Raw genomic sequence first — 19,995 nt, 5'->3', positions numbered from 1 at the left:
ACCACGATCCCCAAAGTGCGCATTCCGTATGTGACATCAGCTGACTGGTAAAGAGAATAGTACGGACATGTTGATTGGGTACGTCTCAAACACTCCTTAAACACACCCATGACTAATTCAAGGCCGTTTTGCGCAATCCACGGGGTGTCGAAAGCGCTTCTTAACATGCCCAAAATTGCAATATGACATACAACACGCCCCCAGCTCATAAAACTGTAATATTATATGTAATATTATATGAATTGCTTAATGGAGCCCTATGTCTTCTAAATCTCCGTTTTCTGAAAAACGTACGTTTCTATGTCAGTGGTTCCGAAAGTTTTTCATGCCAGGGACCCCAAATATTATGTATAATTGGCCCGCCGGACCCTCATCTGAAAATATGTTTTTCCAGGGACGTCCCAGAAGCAAAGATTTGAGTTAAAAAGTTCACTGTGAAAGAATACATATTCAAAGATGTGCGCCACATTTTCACGATTTTCAAAAATAAATAGCAGATCTACAAGCTCGTAGCGCGGCACTTGGTGCCGCACTATGAGCTTGTAGATCTGCTATTTTGCAATATCTAAAGTATAACATAATAATCCTTAAAAAGCCAAAAGGAGTTCCCGTCCTGCATGTGTTAAGAGTCAAGACAGACACGGTGTGGAACAGCCTTTTGTCTGATGTGGTATATAATATATTGGCCCTGTTGTGTTAGCCTGGCTCAGCAGCCTTCGTCTGCCTTTGCAGCGCATATTGCCCCAGACACGCAGCGCAGCGCAGTGCATATCGCAACGCGAGGCTAGCTCGATATGACTTCGAATAAACATCACGATTGTTTCAAACCTTTGCCTTGATTACGATTATAGCACATTTATTTGTATTTCTTTTGTGCAGTGCGTACAGTATAACCGCTCCAGTGTGTATGTCCGTCTGTACTGTATGTCCGTTTGAGTACGGACAGCTGCAATACTGCTGGGTGACGTAAAGTGGTACTGTTGAGCAGCGTGACCGTGTGTGTGTCTCTCTCTCTCTCACACACACACACACACACACACACACACACACACACACACACACACACACACACACACACACACACACACACACACACACACACACACACACACACACACACACACACACACACACACACACACACACACACACACACACACGCACGCACGCACGCACGCACGCACGTACGCATGCATGCACGGACACACACTCCGCCGCTCAGTTCAGTTCACACATCTGTGTGATCTTTCCAAATACAGTATCTACAAGTTCACAACACATCTCATTATTATATAGACATAGCCCTAGATCTTGTGCCACCCCTTACCCCTTATCCCTAAACTAGGGCGACAGAGCCAAATATCAAACCTGCTAGATATTCAGAAGACGTCGGGGAGACGTCGGCGAGCACTTGTATCGGCGCTATATCTTCTTGCAGAGCCTTTCACACACATCGAGCAAAATCTCGGCGATCAAAGCCCGATCTTGGGTCAGATCCAGAGTTTTGTCGGGGAGCGCCAAAAATGGTCCCCGACAGCATAATCGGAGCAAATATCGTGCAGTGTGTACGAGCCATTAGCAGTACCCCTGGGGGAAGCGGTTTGTGACAGCATTTTTTTTGTTTTTGTTTTAGACTTATGCAGGTCGATTTTGAAGGTGCGGTTTACCAGGTCGTGATACATAAATCGGCCTCGCTCTGCGCACATTCGTATTATGAAAGGCATATCGGCCCGTGTTGAACGCACTCGGCCCGTGTTGAACGCACACACATTTGGCATACCGCGTCCCTGAATATTTTAGCATTGTGGGAGTGTCCATATGTTAATTATTCTCGCTTTGCGCAATTTGCTATTAAGCCCCTTGACCTAAAGACACTCAGCGCATAACGATTAGACGTGGGTCTGACCACCTCATAAACGCAAAAAGCACTGTTTGATTTGACACTTGAGCGGCTCTGGGAGACTGGTAGAGTGTTGCCATGTCTGTTTATTAAAAGCGGCTTATTTTTCTGTAAAGTTGCTTTCTGTGTGATTGCTTTTCTTGTTTCTAAAGTGGTTATTTGGGCTTTTCTCCTAATGTTGTTTAAACCAGTGCAAAACAAGCACATTCCCATGTCAAGGATCCCCAGATGAATGCATTTGCCCAACTAAGGACAGCTAATCCAAAAATTAAATAAAAAGATTACTTTTGAAAATAGCAGATCTATACCAGCTCACAATGCATCACATTCATTCATTAAAACTATGAACTCTGACTGCAGGGGGATATATAATGATCATTATAACAATGTGCAAGAACATATTTAAAAAGAAGGAAGAACTTTATATTTGTGGACAATCAAAATATGTTTTTTTATTTTAATGTGGTGTCATTCAAATTAATCTGGATATGGCAGACTCACTATTTAGAAAATAAAAACATGGCACTTCATTTAAAATAGGTTACAGACCCCTGTTATATGCGCTTATTTTTATAGACCCATTTACTTGTTTCTATGAGACATGGCAGTTTTGCGTCTATTTTTAAAAAATGTTGAGATTAGAAACGGCCATAATTCTTTCATTTCTCAACCTTAAAAATAAATAAAAACATCTCCATAATCCGTGGGAGATGTGCTTTCATATGCTGTATCACACCCGATTCAAGTCTTCTTCAATAAAATGCTACGAGCGAACTCAGCGAAGACCATACCATCGGGGCCACAGCATTACAGCACGCATTCAACTCATTCCTTGACTTGAATGAAATAAAATATAATAAACGTTATTTTACTGGTGTTTTTCAATAGAAACAAATAAAGAGCGTGTGTAGGCTACTGTGTGCAAGTGCAACAGTGCATATACATGCATGCACTAGGCTATATTTCTTCCGTGTCGGGATGGTGATTGAGCTCTTCAAGTTCACAGCCCGTTTGGTCTTTCATAAAAAAACGTTGATATTAGCCTATAAACACTCATGGTTCTCTCATTTCTCAACCGTTTTATTAAATGTAAAAATCTCCATATTCCTTATGAATCTTGCTTTCATTCGCTGTATGGTACATGGTTCTATCGTTATCGAATTAATTAATTACGCATGGATTGGCAATTTGCCAATATGCTGCTATCTACTCGCAATTCCATTCCGATCTGAAAGGTGGGTCTGTTCTTTTGAGGCATAAAGGTGACAGCATGCAGTGCAATAGGAATAATTAACCCAAATGTGACAAAGGCATGTCATGTCTTCTATGGTGCCAGCCTGAAGAAATGTCATACCACGACCCCCAAAGTGCGCATTCCGTATGTGACATCAGCTGACTGGTAAAGAGAATAGTACGGACATGTTGATTGGGTACGTCTCAAACACGCCTTAAACACACCCATGACTAATTCAAGGCCGTTTTGCGCACTCCGCGGGGTGTCAAAAGCGCTTCTTAACATGCCCAAAATTGCAATATGACATACTACACGCCCCCAGATCATAATACTGTAATTAGATTAGTAATATAGAAGTAAGTAACATAGAAGTCCTAAATCGACCCCATGGTCTCTTGAATAGTTTTAATTTAGTTTTAGTCACATTTTATGATTTTAGTCACCTGGAAAGGTCTTTTTAGTTGACAAAATATCACAGGATTTTGATGTATTTTGGCGGGCCTTGATGCCTGACACTTGCTGAAAATAGCAGATCTACAAAGCTTGTAGATCTGCTATTTTCAGCATGACACCAATTGTAAAATCACTTCTCAAAATCACTTCTTAAAATGAGGATCTCTTGTCCACTATTCAAGACACTCCCTAAGATTTTGTTTTTATTTATTGACAAAATTGTCAACAGATTTAGACTCAGTTATAGTCATCATAGCTCAGTTTTAATTTAGTTTCCATTACATTTTTGTCAGTGAAAAAAGGTAGTCGACGAACATTTCCCGTCATAGTATTAGTCGAGGAAATCACATTTCCAAGAATGAATCCATGCACCCTAGCAAAGATTATTGTCTCATAACAGATAATATTCATGGAATATTATTAGGCTACGGTATACGATAACCAACATGTGTGTATCATGCAGGGTCATTCATTTCTCCTGGAGCATAATCCCGGCCTGCGCAATCTGTTAATTAGTGATAAGTATGTAATGAATCTTAATCTTATGTTTTAATTACAATTATTTTGGGGATTGAGTGCATACACAGTTACCGGTAGGCATCTAGACAGAGGGGTCCTGCCATGCAAAAGATACAATTGTAATGTTGAATCAGCGTGTACATTTTTTCATATCTGTCTGAGTGTGTCTCTCGTATGAGCACGCACACACACACACACAAACCCCCAGAGGCGGAACTCTTTATGAGTAAGGCAACGCCAATACGAGGTAGGCAGACCAGGCAGCATCTTGTGACAGAAGCGTGCAAAATCAGCAAAACGAGGGACCTCTGGTTCGTCTCGCGTCAAAAATAAGTTTGCCCTGGACAAACTTTTTTCTTTCTCCGGCATGCCATCGCGTGTCTCTGCGGTCTCAAGGATCAAATGAAGAACGAGGTCGGAACATTGTGTGTGTCGTGTTTAGTTTATATGTTGTGACGTGAAAGCCGGTTCAACCGGTGCACCGTAGCAGACACGTTTCACACTAGAGCGTGAAAAGACCCTCCCAGACACACAGGAGGACACACAGAGAATAGATGTTATTCTTATACACTGTCTGTCAGCCTTGAAAGGGCAAAATACATAGCAAATAATGCACCAAAAGCATCTTGCCTGAGGGGAGGCAAAAACTTAAACAAGAAAGGCAAATGCCTTAATACTTACCTACAGTAAATCTGTGCCCTGCACACACACACAGTAAAAGTCACGACGCCCAGTTTTCTAAAGCAAAATTGTTGTTTGTGTGGGACAAGCAAAAAAATGTCTGTGCAGTTGTTGCGTGTGGCCATGACATCACTCACACACACACACACTCAGTCATTCAATCATTGTCTGTGCTAATTCTCTGTCTCTCCTCCCCACTCAGACTGACACACCCAGACTGGCATACCTGCAGCAGATTCCCCTAATTGTCCTCTGCTGCAGCCCTCTCTATAAAAGCCAGCCAGCTCAGTGTCATGGCAGACACAGACCCAGCAACATCTCACTCCCACACTATGCCGATACTTGTTTTCAGTTAATCTTAATTTAGTTTAGTTTGGCCTGGAGATGACCGGCAGTCCTAGTTTTCGTTATATTATTTAGTTGGTTGTAGGTAGGGGAGGGGGGAAACAGCTTCGACGTCCCTACAGGGGGTGGCCTGGGGCCCCCCTCATTCTCCTGTTTTGGCCGACATCTCCAGGTCTCCTTTTGTTCTCCTGAGTTGGTAAAGTTGAACTGTACTTTGTTTTATATTGTTTGTTGATCTAATGATCCAGAGTGGTTAATAAAAACCGTTAAACTTGGGATTTTGTGATGTCCTTCCTTTATGTTGGGGTCTCCAATTCGAGCCACTTGTTGTACTTGCATACTTTGTTTGGAGACCGTAACATGATGGGGGCTCGTCGAAACTATAGATCTGTTTAATTTCCCTAACTTTAAAATTAATTGAATTTGTTGGTGTGCATATTTGAATTATTTTTTTTAAGGTTTGGATTTATTTTATCCACCTTAATTAATTAATTGGCTTTAGGCTATCTTTTGTTTGCAAATTATTTTCAGTAATTCATTTCAGTATTTAACTTTTTACTGAGTTCTGAAGTTTGTAACTTGCCTAAGTTGGTGCACACCCCTAATTAGGACATCACTTGTTGAGAACTGGTTTGAGCAGGTTTTCTTTTCTTGCTGGTCTGTGTCTCATCGTTTTGGCTCATTTGCCTTATATTGTAGTTTTGCGAGTGTTTTGTGGTGGTCTTTGACCTTAAGCCTACACTGCTTTTTGCAATCTTATTTTGCGCTTTTGTCGCTTTGCGGTAAAGTTTACATATAATTGGTAAAAGCCATAATCCAAAATGGAGTTTAAGTTGGAGGATTTTGTTAAGCAGCCTTCCCTTGATGTTTTCCATATTTGCACAAAGGGGGATTTACTTGATATTGCTGATCACTACAATATCAAAGTCCCAAGTACTAGAGCAAAAAAGACAATAAAGCCTGAGTTATGGGAAGCATTGTTTGACAAAGGTGTTTTGCCTGACCCTAGTATTACTGCTTCGCCAGGAAAACTAACTGAGTCTGATGAAAGCATTAGGAGGTTGGAATTGGAGCTAGAAGGGCGCCGCCTAGACCTCCAGTTTAAGGAGCAGGAAAATGCAGTTAGAATTAGGCAGATGGAGTTGGAGGAGCAGACCAAACGAGAAATACGGTTGAAAGAGTTAGAGCTTAACCATGCCTCTCCTCGTGTCATTGGTGCCCCTGATTTTGATGTTAACAAATGCATCCGTATGATTCCTCCATTTAATGTTAAAGATGTGGACAAGTACTTTACTCTTTTTGAACGTACAGCTGATACTTTGAAGTGGCCCAAGAAGGTTTGGCCATTATTGTTGCAGTACGTGCTAACTGGGAAAGCCCAGGAGGCCTATGCCTCGTTATCACCAGATGACTCTCTCGATTATGAGAAGGTTAAAAGTGCGGTACTCAGGGCTTTCGAGTTGGTTCCCGAAGCCTACAGGCAGAAGTTCCGCAGATTTAAAAAAACTGACAATCAAACATTTGCAGAGTTTGGCAGAGAGAAGGAGGCCCTATTTGACCGCTGGTGTCAGTCATCAAAGGCCACAGAATTTGATCAGCTGCGTGAGCTCATCCTACTAGAAGAGTTTAAGAACTGCCTATCAGATAGGATTGCAACCTATGTTAATGAGCAAAAGGCTACAACTCTCTCTGCTGCAACTGTCCTTGCGGATGAGTATGTGCTCACCCACAAGGACAGTTTTGACAAGACTAATGTGTCTTCTGAGCGTGGTTACAATACTCCATGGCGGAAGCCTAACTCTTCCCACTCAGACAAATCAGACTCTTCTCACACAGCCTCAGCAAAATCCTTTGCTAAACGGGAGAGTGAGGGGAAGCCAGAAAAGTCAGAGGGGGGGGAGGGGGCTACAGAAAGGCCTACTTGTAACTATTGCAAAAAAGTTGGCCACACCATAAATAAATGCTATGCTCTCAAAAACAAGAATCAGCCACCTAAAACTGTTGCTTTGATTAAAAGTCAGTCTTCCTCAGTGCCACCTGTTGCAGTAGGGCCGGTGCGCATTCCTGATCCTGAATTTCAGCCATTTCTGATGAAAGGTTTTGTCTCTCTGACAGAGGGGGGCCCTAAGGTACCTGTTGATATCATCAGGGACACTGCGTCCAATCAGTCTGTAATTCTAGAGCATGTGTTACCGTTTTCAGAAATGTCTGCAGTTAAATCTGATGTGCTAGTGAGGGGGTTTGATATGCAGTACGTGGGCCTGCCGCTCCATAAAATTTTTCTTGATTCTGATTTGGTCAAGGGGTGTGTTAAGGTGGGGCTCCGTGCTCAACTCCCGATCGAGGGGGTGACTCTTCTCTTGGGCAATGATTTGGCTGGTGGTAAAATGCTCATTAATCCAGAGGTAATTGCTGTTCCTCTGCCGGCGAACTCTGACGATTTGGCGTTAAAATTTCCAAAAGTGTTTTCAGTCTGTGCCATGACGCGGGCGATGGCTGAGCGTCAGAAGCTGGAGGCTGAGGTGGAGCTGTCTGACAGTTTTCTGGTTGACTATTCAGCTGCTTCACCTGCCTCTCCAGGGGCCCCTACCCATTCAGTTGTGTTGCCTCAAATTGATTCGAGAATATGCATGTCACGTGAGCAGCTAGTTGCTGACCAGAAACGGGATGCGACACTAGCTCCTCTCTTTGAAAGTGTTGTTTCAGGAGAGGCGTTGGAAGATTTGTCAACAGGGCTTTTCCTGAAAAGTGATGTGCTCATGCGTAAATGGACACCTCCGCGGCTGTCTGGCCATGATGTTTGGGGGGTGGTGGAACAAATTGTTATCCCTCAGTCATACCGAAGTGAGGTGTTGAAACTGGCTCATGATAACCCACTTTCTGGTCACCTGGGGATTAACAAGACTTTTGATCGTATCTTGCGGTACTTTTTCTGGCCAGGCCTAAAGGGTGATGTGCGTCATCATTGCAAAACGTGTCATGTATGCCAGGTTGCTAAAAAGCAGTTCATCTCTCCATATCCACTTTATCCAATCCCTGTTATTGGTGAACCGTTCGAGCATGTGCAAATTGATTGTGTTGGGCCTTTGCCTCGCACTAAGAGTGGTAACAAATTCCTCTTAACTATAATGTGCACAGCGACTCGTTTTCCTGAGGCCATCCCATTGCGTTCCATTACAGCCCCAGCTGTTGTTAAGGCCTTGGTTAAGTTCTTCTCTATTTTCGGTTTACCTAGGGTGGCCCAATCTGATCAGGGCTCGAACTTCATGTCACGGGTCTTTGCGCAGGTCATGAAACAACTTAACATCACTCATGTGTGCTCAAGTGCTTATCACCCACAAAGTCAGGGAGCCATCGAGCGTTTCCATAGGACATTAAAGTCTATGTTGCGTACCTACTGCTTTGAATTCGACAAGGACTGGGACGAGGGTGTCCATCTCCTCCTCTTTGCCGCTCGTGAGGTGGTACAAGAATCCCTCGGCTTCAGTCCTGCCGAACTGGTGTTTGCACACACAGTCAGAGGGCCCCTGAGGCTTTTGCAGGAGAAGTGGCTGGGCGACAGCAAACCTCAAAATCTGCTCGACTATGTGTCCAAATTCCGTTTCAAACTTCACCGTGCTTGTGAATTGGCTAAAGAAAACATGACTGTTGCACAGGGAAAAATGAAGAGGTGGTTTGACAAAGATGCAAAAAGCAGGAGTTTTAGTCCAGGTGATAAAGTTCTGGTTTTGTTGCCCATTCCTGGCTCTGCTTTGCAGGCACGTTATGGTGGCCCTTATCTAGTCAAAAGGAAGGTTGGCGATCGAGACTACATCATCGACACCCCTGAACGTCGGCGTCGGAGTAGGCTGTGTCATATTAATATGTTGAAGCCTTATTTTGACAGAGTCTCTCAGCCTGATTCCAACCCTTCTGATGGCACAGAGGTCAGTGTGCCACCTGAGCTGTCCAGTGGAAACGGTGATCCTGACAAGGTAACTCTGGCACTGTCTAGCAATGCCAGTGTTCCTCCCTCTGAATCTCAGGACGACCAAGATGATATTGTAGGTATCTCCACTGATGTTACTCATGGGCGACTTAGGAATTCAGAAATGCTTGCTAATCTTCATAATTGTCTTCCAAATTTGGTTCAGTCTCAACGTGAGGATGTGATCGGCTTAATTGGCTCTAATGCAAATCTCTTTTCAGACGTGCCGACCCGTACGCATGTTTTGCAGCATGACATTGATGTCGGTAGTTCCCCGCCAATTAAACAACACGCATATCGCGTTAATCCCGAAAAAAGGCAACGTCTCCAAAAGCAGGTGAACTACATGCTGGAAAATGGCATAGCTGTACCTAGCATAAGTGCTTGGAGTTCACCCTGCCTTTTGGCCGCTAAGTCTGATGGCTCGGATCGGTTTTGTACCGACTATCGAAAGGTGAACGGGGTCACAAAACCTGACTGTTATCCTTTGCCTAGGATCGATGATTGTGTTGATAAAGTTGGCTGTGCCAAATATGTCACGAAACTCGATCTACTAAAAGGATATTGGCAGGTGCCGTTAACGCCTAGGGCTCAAGCTATATCTGCCTTTGTGACCCCTGACGCTTTTCTAGAGTACACGGTAATGCCGTTCGGTGTTCGAAACGCTCCAGCAACGTTCCAGCGTTTGGTCAACACCGTTTTGTCGGGTTTATCGGGCGTCGAGGCTTATTTGGATGACATTTGCATTTATTCCACTACGTGGGATGAACACATCCAACAACTTCGTGAAGTATTTGGCAGGTTGAGTGAGGCAAATCTCACTTTAAATCTTGCCAAATGTGAGTTCGGGCAGGCTACAGTGACATACCTCGGCAAAATTGTGGGTCGGGGTCAAGTTAGGCCTGTACATTCTAAAGTGGAAGCCATCCTCTCGTTTCCTCATCCTGTCACTCGCCGTGGTCTAATGCGGTTTCTAGGAATGGCAGGATATTATCGAAGTTTCTGCAAAAACTTTTCTGCCGTTGCAGCCCCGTTAACCGACTTGTTGAGCCCGAAAGTACGCTACAAATGGTCTCCGAGCTGTCAGCATTCGTTTGATTGTATTAAAGCCTTGCTAACTAGTGCTCCAGTTCTTGCTGCACCGTCGTTCGAGCGGCCATTTAAACTCGCTGTGGATGCATGTGATGCTGGGGCGGGTGCGGTCCTACTACAAGATGGGGATGATGGGATTGAACACCCGGTCTCGTATTACTCCAAGAAATTCAATCGGCATCAACGTGTGTATTCCACAGTGGAGAAAGAAGCGCTAGCGCTTATTTTGGCCCTAAAGCATTTCGAGGTTTATGTGGGTTCCTCCAGTGAGCCTACCCTCGTCTTTACTGATCACAACCCTCTCGTTTTCCTGAACCAAATGCGGAACACAAACCGAAGGTTAATGAGGTGGTCTATCTTTATGCAGTATTTCAATGTGGAGATCAGGCATATCCGTGGCAAGGATAATGTCCTGGCCGACACATTGTCACGCTCTTTCTCTGATGAGTGAATGACCTCACGTTGCACTCCCGGTATTCACCATCATATGGTGGGGGTGTTGCGTGTGGCCATGACATCACTCACACACACACACACTCAGTCATTCAATCATTGTCTGTGCTAATTCTCTGTCTCTCCTCCCCACTCAGACTGACACACCCAGACTGGCATACCTGCAGCAGATTCCCCTAATTGTCCTCTGCTGCAGCCCTCTCTATAAAAGCCAGCCAGCTCAGTGTCATGGCAGACACAGACCCAGCAACATCTCACTCCCACACTATGCCGATACTTGTTTTCAGTTAATCTTAATTTAGTTTAGTTTGGCCTGGAGATGACCGGCAGTCCTAGTTTTCGTTATATTATTTAGTTGGTTGTAGGTAGGGGAGGGGGGAAACAGCTTCGACGTCCCTACAGGGGGTGGCCTGGGGCCCCCCTCATTCTCCTGTTTTGGCCGACATCTCCAGGTCTCCTTTTGTTCTCCTGAGTTGGTAAAGTTGAACTGTACTTTGTTTTATATTGTTTGTTGATCTAATGATCCAGAGTGGTTAATAAAAACCGTTAAACTTGGGATTTTGTGATGTCCTTCCTTTATGTTGGGGTCTCCAATTCGAGCCACTTGTTGTACTTGCATACTTTGTTTGGAGACCGTAACAGCAGTAAAAATAAATAAAGCATGTCTTAATGTATCTAGAAAATAAATAATTCAGTAACCCCTTCAGATTTTGAATTCCAAACAGAACCATATTCTCACATGGCATTTAATTCCCTGCACCAGTTCAAAGCAGTTCTGATTGCCTTTTTTCCTACCATTATTGCTGTATATGACGCACACATGGAAGTTCTGGGTCTGGAAGGAACAACATATTTTCAGATAGGGGTCCACGGCCAAATACAGATAATTCTGGGGGTCTTTGACATGAAAACGTTTGAGCACCGCTGATACGTTTTTCAGGAAAACTGTCAGGATTTGGAAGACATATTGTAGAATGTGGTCTCAGGTCTTAAATAATACACACCAGAGAGTCTTACCCTGCAGGTCTAATAAACACACCAGAGAGTCTTACCCTGCAGGTCTAATAAACACACCAGAGAGTCTTACCCTTCAGGTCTAATAAACACACCAGAGAGTCTTACCCTGCAGGTCTAATAAACACACCATAGAGTCTTACCCCAGGTCTAATAAACACACCATAGAGTCTTACCCCAGGTCTAATAAACACACCATAGAGTCTTACCCTGCAGGTCTAATAAACACACCATAGAGTCTTACCCCAGGTCTAATAAACACACCATAGAGTTTTACCCTGCAGGTCTAATAAACACACCATAGAGTCTTACCCCAGGTCTAATAAACACACCATAGAGTCTTACCCTGCAGGACTAATAAACACACCATAGAGTCTTACCCCAGGTCTAATAAACACACCATAGAGTCTTACCCTGCAGGTCTAATAAACACACCATAGAGTCTTACCCTGCAGGTCTAATAAACACACCATAGAGTCTTACCCTGCAGGTCTAATAAACACACCATAGAGTCTTACCCCAGGTCTAATAAACACACCATAGAGTCTTACCCCAGGTCTAATAAACACACCATAGAGTCTTACCCCAGGTCTAATAAACACACCATAGAGTCTTACCCCAGGTCTAATAAACACACCAGAGAGTCTTACCCTGCAGGTCTAATAAACACACCAGAGAGTCTTACCCCAGGTCTAATAAACACACCAGAGAGTCTTACCCTGCAGGACTAATAAACACACCAGAGAGTCTTACCCCAGGTCTAATAAACACACCATAGAGTCTTACCCCAGGTCTAATAAACACACCAGAGAGTCTTACCCCAGGTCTAATAAACACACCATAGAGTCTTACCCCAGGTCTAATAAACACACCAGAGAGTCTTACCCCAGGTCTAATAAACACACCAGAGAGTCTTACCCTGCAGGACTAATAAACACACCAGAGAGTCTTACCCTGCAGGTCTAATAAACACACCATAGAGTCTTACCCTGCAGGTCTAATAAACACACCATAGAGTCTTACCCCAGGTCTAATAAACACACGATAGAGTCTTACCCCAGGTCTAATAAACACACCAGAGAGTCTTACCCTGCAGGACTAATAAACACACCATAGAGTCTTACCCCAGGTCTAATAAACACACCATAGAGTCTTACCCCAGGTCTAATAAACACACCATAGAGTCTTACCCTGCAGGTCTAATAAACACACCATAGAGTCTTACCCTGCAGGTCTAATAAACACACCATAGAGTCTTACCCTGCAGGTCTAATAAACACACCATAGAGTCTTACCCCAGGTCTAATAAACACACCATAGAGTCTTACCCCAGGTCTAATAAACACACCATAGAGTCTTACCCCAGGTCTAATAAACACACCATAGAGTCTTACCCCAGGTCTAATAAACACACCAGAGAGTCTTACCCTGCAGGTCTAATAAACACACCAGAGAGTCTTACCCCAGGTCTAATAAACACACCAGAGAGTCTTACCCTGCAGGACTAATAAACACACCAGAGAGTCTTACCCCAGGTCTAATAAACACACCATAGAGTCTTACCCCAGGTCTAATAAACACACCAGAGAGTCTTACCCCAGGTCTAATAAACACACCATAGAGTCTTACCCCAGGTCTAATAAACACACCAGAGAGTCTTACCCCAGGTCTAATAAACACACCAGAGAGTCTTACCCTGCAGGACTAATAAACACACCAGAGAGTCTTACCCTGCAGGTCTAATAAACACACCATAGAGTCTTACCCTGCAGGTCTAATAAACACACCATAGAGTCTTACCCCAGGTCTAATAAACACACGATAGAGTCTTACCCCAGGTCTAATAAACACACCAGAGAGTCTTACCCCAGGTCTAATAAACACACCATAGAGTCTTACCCCAGGTCTAATAAACACACCATAGAGTCTTACCCCAGGTCTAATAAACACACCAGAGAGTCTTACCCTGCAGGTCTAATAAACACACCAGAGAGTCTTACCCTGCAGGTCTAATAAACACACCATAGAGTCTTACCCTGCAGGTCTAATAAACACACCATAGAGTCTTACCCCAGGTCTAATAAACACACCATAGAGTCTTACCCCAGGTCTAATAAACACACCAGAGAGTCTTACCCTGCAGGTCTAATAAACACACCAGAGAGTCTTACCCTGCAGGACTAATAAACACACCAGAGAGTCTTACCCCAGGTCTAATAAACACACCATAGAGTCTTACCCCAGGTCTAATAAACACACCAGAGAGTCTTACCCCAGGTCTAATAAACACACCAGAGAGTCTTACCCTGCAGGTCTAATAAACACACCAGAGAGTCTTACCCTGCAGGTCTAATAAACACACCATAGAGTCTTACCCTGCAGGTCTAATAAACACACCATAGAGTCTTACCCTGCAGGTCTAATAAACACACCATAGAGTCTTACCCCAGGTCTAATAAACACACCATAGAGTCTTACCCTGCAGGTCTAATAAACACACCATAGAGTCTTACCCCAGGTCTAATAAACACACCATAGAGTCTTACCCCAGGTCTAATAAACACACCATAGAGTCTTACCCTGCAGGACTAATAAACACACCATAGAGTCTTACCCCAGGTCTAATAAACACACCAGAGTCTTACCCCAGGTCTAATAAACACACCATAGAGTCTTACCCCAGGTCTAATAAACACACCATAGAGTCTTACCCCAGGTCTAATAAACACACCAGAGTCTTACCCCAGGTCTAATAAACACACCATAGAGTCTTACCCCAGGTCTAATAAACACACCATAGAGTCTTACCCCAGGTCTAATAAACACACCATAGTCTTACCCTGCAGGTCTAATAAACACACCATAGAGTCTTACCCCAGGTATAATAAACACACCATAGAGTCTTACCCCAGGTCTAATAAACACACCATAGAGTCTTACCCCAGGTCTAATAAACACACCATAGAGTCTTACCCCAGGTCTAATAAACACACCATAGAGTCTTACCCTGCAGGTCTAATAAACACACCAGAGTCTTACCCCAGGTCTAGTAAACACACCATAGAGTCTTACCCCAGGTCCCTGAGGTGATGCTGGGGGAGACGCCAGAGGAGGCGGCTTCTGACCTATGGAGAAGATCGATAAAAACACAGACGTTAGAAAGATTAACAATCTACTTATTACCTACACAATAAATGTTGTGCAATAGCTATTGCACACCATTGCATTGCTTTTCTTTTTACCCAAAACACACTATCTTTGGGGCATGCAGCCTAGTATTGATAATTCCCACCGAATGATTGATTGATTGATTGATTGACATTTTATTTCCCAGTATGTACAGTAGAATGGGTACAGTTCAACAGGTCAATACAAAAACTGCTACGAAGATGAAACCATGAAAAGCACTCGTACACATTGGGGTCCTCCATTTTCAATTCATCTGAAAATTTAAAGGTATATTCAGTGATTTCACTTAATTCAAATATCACTTATTTTTTTGTTTTGTTGTGATAGTCCTCCCTACTATAGAGTGTGCTGGCCATATAAGGAGTTCCTCCCTGTCCCCAGTTAACCCCTGGGGGTCAAAAAACCTTAGGTTTCGTTTTTGACTCTCTATCCTGATTGGACGAAAGGCTGGGTCCCACAGCCAAAAACGAAACCTAAGGTTTTTTGAGTGAAATCACTGAATATACCTTTAAAGACAAGATAAAAAAACATGTACGGTATGTGGAAAAGGGGGTGTGGAGGTGGAGCTCTTTGACTTTTTCCTTTACAGGGGCCAGTTTTGCATTGCAGCTGTCCATAGGTGCTCTTAATTGAGAGAGGTTTTGAAGGAAGTCTAGGGATTCACATTTTGTAATGGCTGTTGGTAGGGCGTTCCACATATGGAGCGGAATGGGCTGAGCACGTAACCCCTGTCCAACTCCATTTCCTTCCATTTAAAGATGCAATGTCCTGTTATTCTGTTGCTCACATACAGCATACTGTAGCTAAATACAAACTATTATTTTTCATTATTTCCTGGTGAAGAGAGCAACATTGTCATTTCTCCCCAACGGGCTGTATATCTGAAGACCCTGTAAATTTCACAGCCTAGTTAGAGATATAATGTAACACGAACAGGTGCTGGCAGGGAAACTATAACACAATGGAATCTTTATTTACATTGCTTTGTTGTTGATTGAATTGCAACAATTTCAAAGTAAAAAAGACTCTGCAGTAATGCCGCTTCAAAATGCTAGACGGCGGCTAGAAAATGAGCAAAGCCTTTTAGACAGCCATCAGTGTAATTTCAGTCTATTTCAATGCTGGCTTGGAGGTGAAATCAGGACGTATTTGCTAAATAGTTATTTAATCAATATGCACGGTAGAGTAGGCCTATGTTATGGAATGAACTTCCCATTGCAATCAGAACCACAGACTCACTCCCAAGCACGTCTTCAGACTCCATCAGAGCCTGTAGCACTTGCCTTAGGCAAAGGCTCATCTTGTGTAATTTAGATAGCATTTTATGTAGACATAGCACTTTATGATATTGTATACATATCTAACTATCTAAAGGTGCGTTCAGACTTGGATGGTTAGAGCGGCGCGATTACATAAAAAGTCAATGCAAAGACGAGAAGTTGCGCGAGCTCCGCAAACGGGCGTGGCGGGACCTGGCGAATATTTAAATTCAAGTCTGAATTTTGCACCTTTATGTCTATAAATGCACCAAGTCACTGTCTGTCTGTACGTACGTGTGTACGGCTGTAATGAGAGACAGATACTGAAATCTCCGTACTTTTGTTTTGCATTAGGCTAAAGAGTACACAGACAGTAAGGTTTTCTTTTTGCTATACAACAGTTCGGGAGGGGTTTCTGTTAGGATGTCGTCTATAGGCTATTATTATTTCTTTGCCTTAGGTTCCTGCAGCCCTGCTCACTGTATTAGCACTTTGTAGCACATCAAAGACACTAATGTCTTTCACTAACTTGTATGCCACTCAAACCATGCTGGAATAAAACTTTTGGCATTTAAACACCTTGCCTTATTTAAAATAACCGTCCTAGAATCAGTGAGTCGTTACAATGGGCATAAAAGGGTGGAATGGGTACTCGGACACGGGTACAACGGGTATTGCATAGCCGGGTGGGGCATGGATCCCCAACCTCCATCGTTACCGACTCGGTGCTCTACAGCCGGGAAATGCAGGCACGCCCGACACAGAACCCCATAGGAATAAAGGGACAGAGATGGTCTGACATCTTGGGGCATGCGCCTGACAAATAAAGAACTCCATATATGGCCAAAAAGTGGCCATAAAAGGGGACACAGACATTGTAACTGAGTGGGGCGTGCATTTCCAAAACTTGCATCGTTCCAAATAGGCCAGTGCCCAACGGGGCACGGCTCTAGTTATTTATATATGTGTATATACTGTAGCATTAGCAGCCAGGCAAAAGAGGCTGGCCAGTTACTGCCACAGCCAGCAGCAAGCTTGTGCTATGGGGAGCCTACAGTATATACTGTACATGGGCATGGACCACGTGGCCCGTGGGCTGCATCCAACAGACAGTATGCCTAAAGAAAGATGTGATACTGATGTATGGAGGACTGAGATGGCTGGAGATGCCGCTACAACGTTTACAACATTATTAATTTTTCTTCTTTTTTAATAAAAGAAAACGTTGCGGTTAAACTTTTCTACCGCATTTGAAGACAGTGTGCAGGAGTGTTTTTGCTCGTTTTTTTTTAATATGTCAGGCACTTGGCTGTCCTTCTCCTATACACACCCGTCGCTTATAGGTGTGCAACAGCCTTGCTTTTTTATTATTAATAAAACGTTATAACAATGAAATAAAATATGTTTCTGGTTTGTCAAGGAAATGTGGAATGACCTGAGTTGTATATTTAAGGACATCATAAACCAAACCGTGCGAAGCTGTTTTCTGTGATTGATTGATTGATTGACCTGTGACTTGTGTGGAGGGGTCTCTCATTGGCATATGTTAGGACCCACCTAACCCTGGGGGGGGGTAATAATGTACTTAAGCTGAAGTCTGACTGAGATGTGTTGAGTCGCTTCACGGCTACTCCGTATTTGAATACATTCTATTCCAATACTCTGAAACTCTGAATTGTGTCTGTCTCATTATTGTTGTTCAACTGTGTTATAAGTGCTCACCAACAGATTGCATTAACATTTTGGAGGTTCCCACCGATGATAAAGGTTGAACGGTGCTATGCTGCGGTGTGTCGGCCCACAGGAGGGGAGAGTGGAGTGGCCCGCTGCTGTCTGTTGCTGTTGGCCAATTTCGCCGTGAGTACATGGAATCTGTTTGGTGTTTGTGCTGAGTTGAGCCATTCGGAATTTTAGAGTATTGGTGATAGATTTGTGATCACATATAGGATAGGCCTATAGGGAGACGGAAGAAGTCTTTCCTGAAACATGCGCGTATGTACAGAAACAGGGACTATATGTCGACGGTTGTCTGATAAAAGGTGAACTGGTGTGCAGCCTTAAGGGTCCTGCATCTGCCTAAGGGTGTGACCAAAAAGCTAGCTGTGTGTGTGTTTGTCCTAAATGTAGTGTATGTCTGTGAGTGTTGGCCTGAACAGGGAGACAAGTTGTCTTGCCTAAATTCGTAGCTACTAAGAAGGGAGGTTATAATCCTCGCCTTATGGGTCCCTTTGCTAGCAAAAGCATAAAATAATTTTGAAGCGCTATGTATGGATGTGAAATGTCATGACAATTGATTGAGTGCTGAATGAAGTGGTCTGCCTGTGTGTGTGTGTGTGTTGTGAGAGAGGCAGACAGATAGAGTGAGAGAAAAAGAGTGAGAGGTCATTGTGAAAAGTGATGTTGAATAGTTAACAGCCTGGAGCCTAAAGTGAATATAGATATGGACATAATAATTAACGTAACTGGATATAGATGGATCCATTCTACATGAAGTGTCATAATCCTCTAGATGAGGAATGGGAAAAGTATAGGAAGTTGTGCTAAAACATACTGTATGTCTGAAGAGTGATCAAATGTGTATATGTATTGTGGCGTCTCGGGCCGGGACCGCGCGCCACGGTATAGCCACCTCGGGGAGAGAGACAGAGAGACAGGCAGAGTCAAGCGTTGCCAACGGCAACGGGGGCGGGTCCTGGACGGAAGGTACATCCCAGCCCGTCTCCTCGTCTGCCTTAACAAGCCACCTGCTGCGCGACCACACCCAGGCAGGTTACAAAAGGCTCTGTCCTGCTGTGCTCACACTCTCAGACTCTCCCGAGAGACAGGCTGGCGTGCGGCACCCGGTAAGACGGTTCCATATACTATTCCCTCTCCTAGTATTTCCAGTCATGAGTGAAATGTGATGACAAGACTAACTGTGTGATCTCTCACCTCCCAGGCTCACCTACCCTGTCCACAGAAGTGATCGCTGGGCTCTGGGAAATAGGCATACTGGCTGGGACACAGGAGTGCCCCTAGCCCCCCCTTTTGATGAAGATTGAGGGACAAGGTCCCCAAACCCTATTATAGAAGAGACCTAAGTTGTGGCCATGCTCTATGAAACAAAGAGCCCCTGAGTCAAAGCCCATTCCCTAACGGGTGGACATTTATGTTGTTTTTGACCGACCAACGAATAAAAGTGCCGTTGTGTTTAGCACTCTGAACTTGAACTCTGTGCCTTTTTTGATCTGGTGAAACAGTGCCCCCACAGTATGATGAGAAAAAATAATAATACTATAGGTATTTGTATTTCTTTGGAGCCATGTTGCCTGTTATCTAGAAATAAGTTAAGGTGCTGCTCAGTGCTCACCCTGGAATGTTTTTGAGACACCATGGTGCGACATGTTTAGGCAGATAGCTGTCGGAGGAGCATAAATCTACAGATTTCCTTAAGCATGTAGTGGGCATTGTTTTTTTAATAGTTAAATGCATTGTGGACATTGTATGTGTCAGAACGTGGAGCTAAAAAGTAATTTAGGTAAAATAGTAACCACGATAGCCTCGTCTATTAACTTCACTATATAAATTATAGTGTGGGGTTAAACCTGATATGAAAATGGTAGCTATAATCACTATTGTTAAAATAGTGTATTGCCTCATTCTGATCAGCTCATGGTCTAACATTCTTATTAATTGGTAAAATTGCATGTAAATTCCCCAAGCAGTAAAATGGAGCAGATATTCTCCCCTGATGTAGTTTGAGTAAAATAGAACACATAGCCTATATTCTCTTTTAAGGAAATTATTAGGACAGTGAATAGTGAAATACGATTTTAAGATGATACATTTGATATAGTGCATAGTGATAGAAAAGAGTTAAAAAAAATAGAAGTTCTACAAGCATGTTGTT

General features: G+C 43.5%; 1 protein-coding gene across 1 annotated transcript in view; it reads right to left on the bottom strand.

Moving 5' to 3' along the window:
• nphp4 (nephronophthisis 4) overlaps nucleotides 1-19,995 on the bottom strand; it is a 332,049-nt gene that overhangs the window by 122,976 nt on the left and 189,078 nt on the right. Inside the window, 1 exon segment of the mRNA XM_083769763.1 lies at nucleotides 14,731-14,783. Coding sequence (XP_083625889.1) covers nucleotides 14,731-14,783 — 53 coding nt within the window.

The sequence above is a fragment of the Protomyctophum parallelum genome (assembly GCF_964188405.1).
Source record: "Protomyctophum parallelum genome assembly, chromosome: 7".
Taxonomy (NCBI): domain Eukaryota; kingdom Metazoa; phylum Chordata; class Actinopteri; order Myctophiformes; family Myctophidae; genus Protomyctophum; species Protomyctophum parallelum.
The sequence above is the reverse complement of the archived record's forward strand: the minus strand, read 5'-3'. Positions and strand labels throughout refer to the sequence as shown.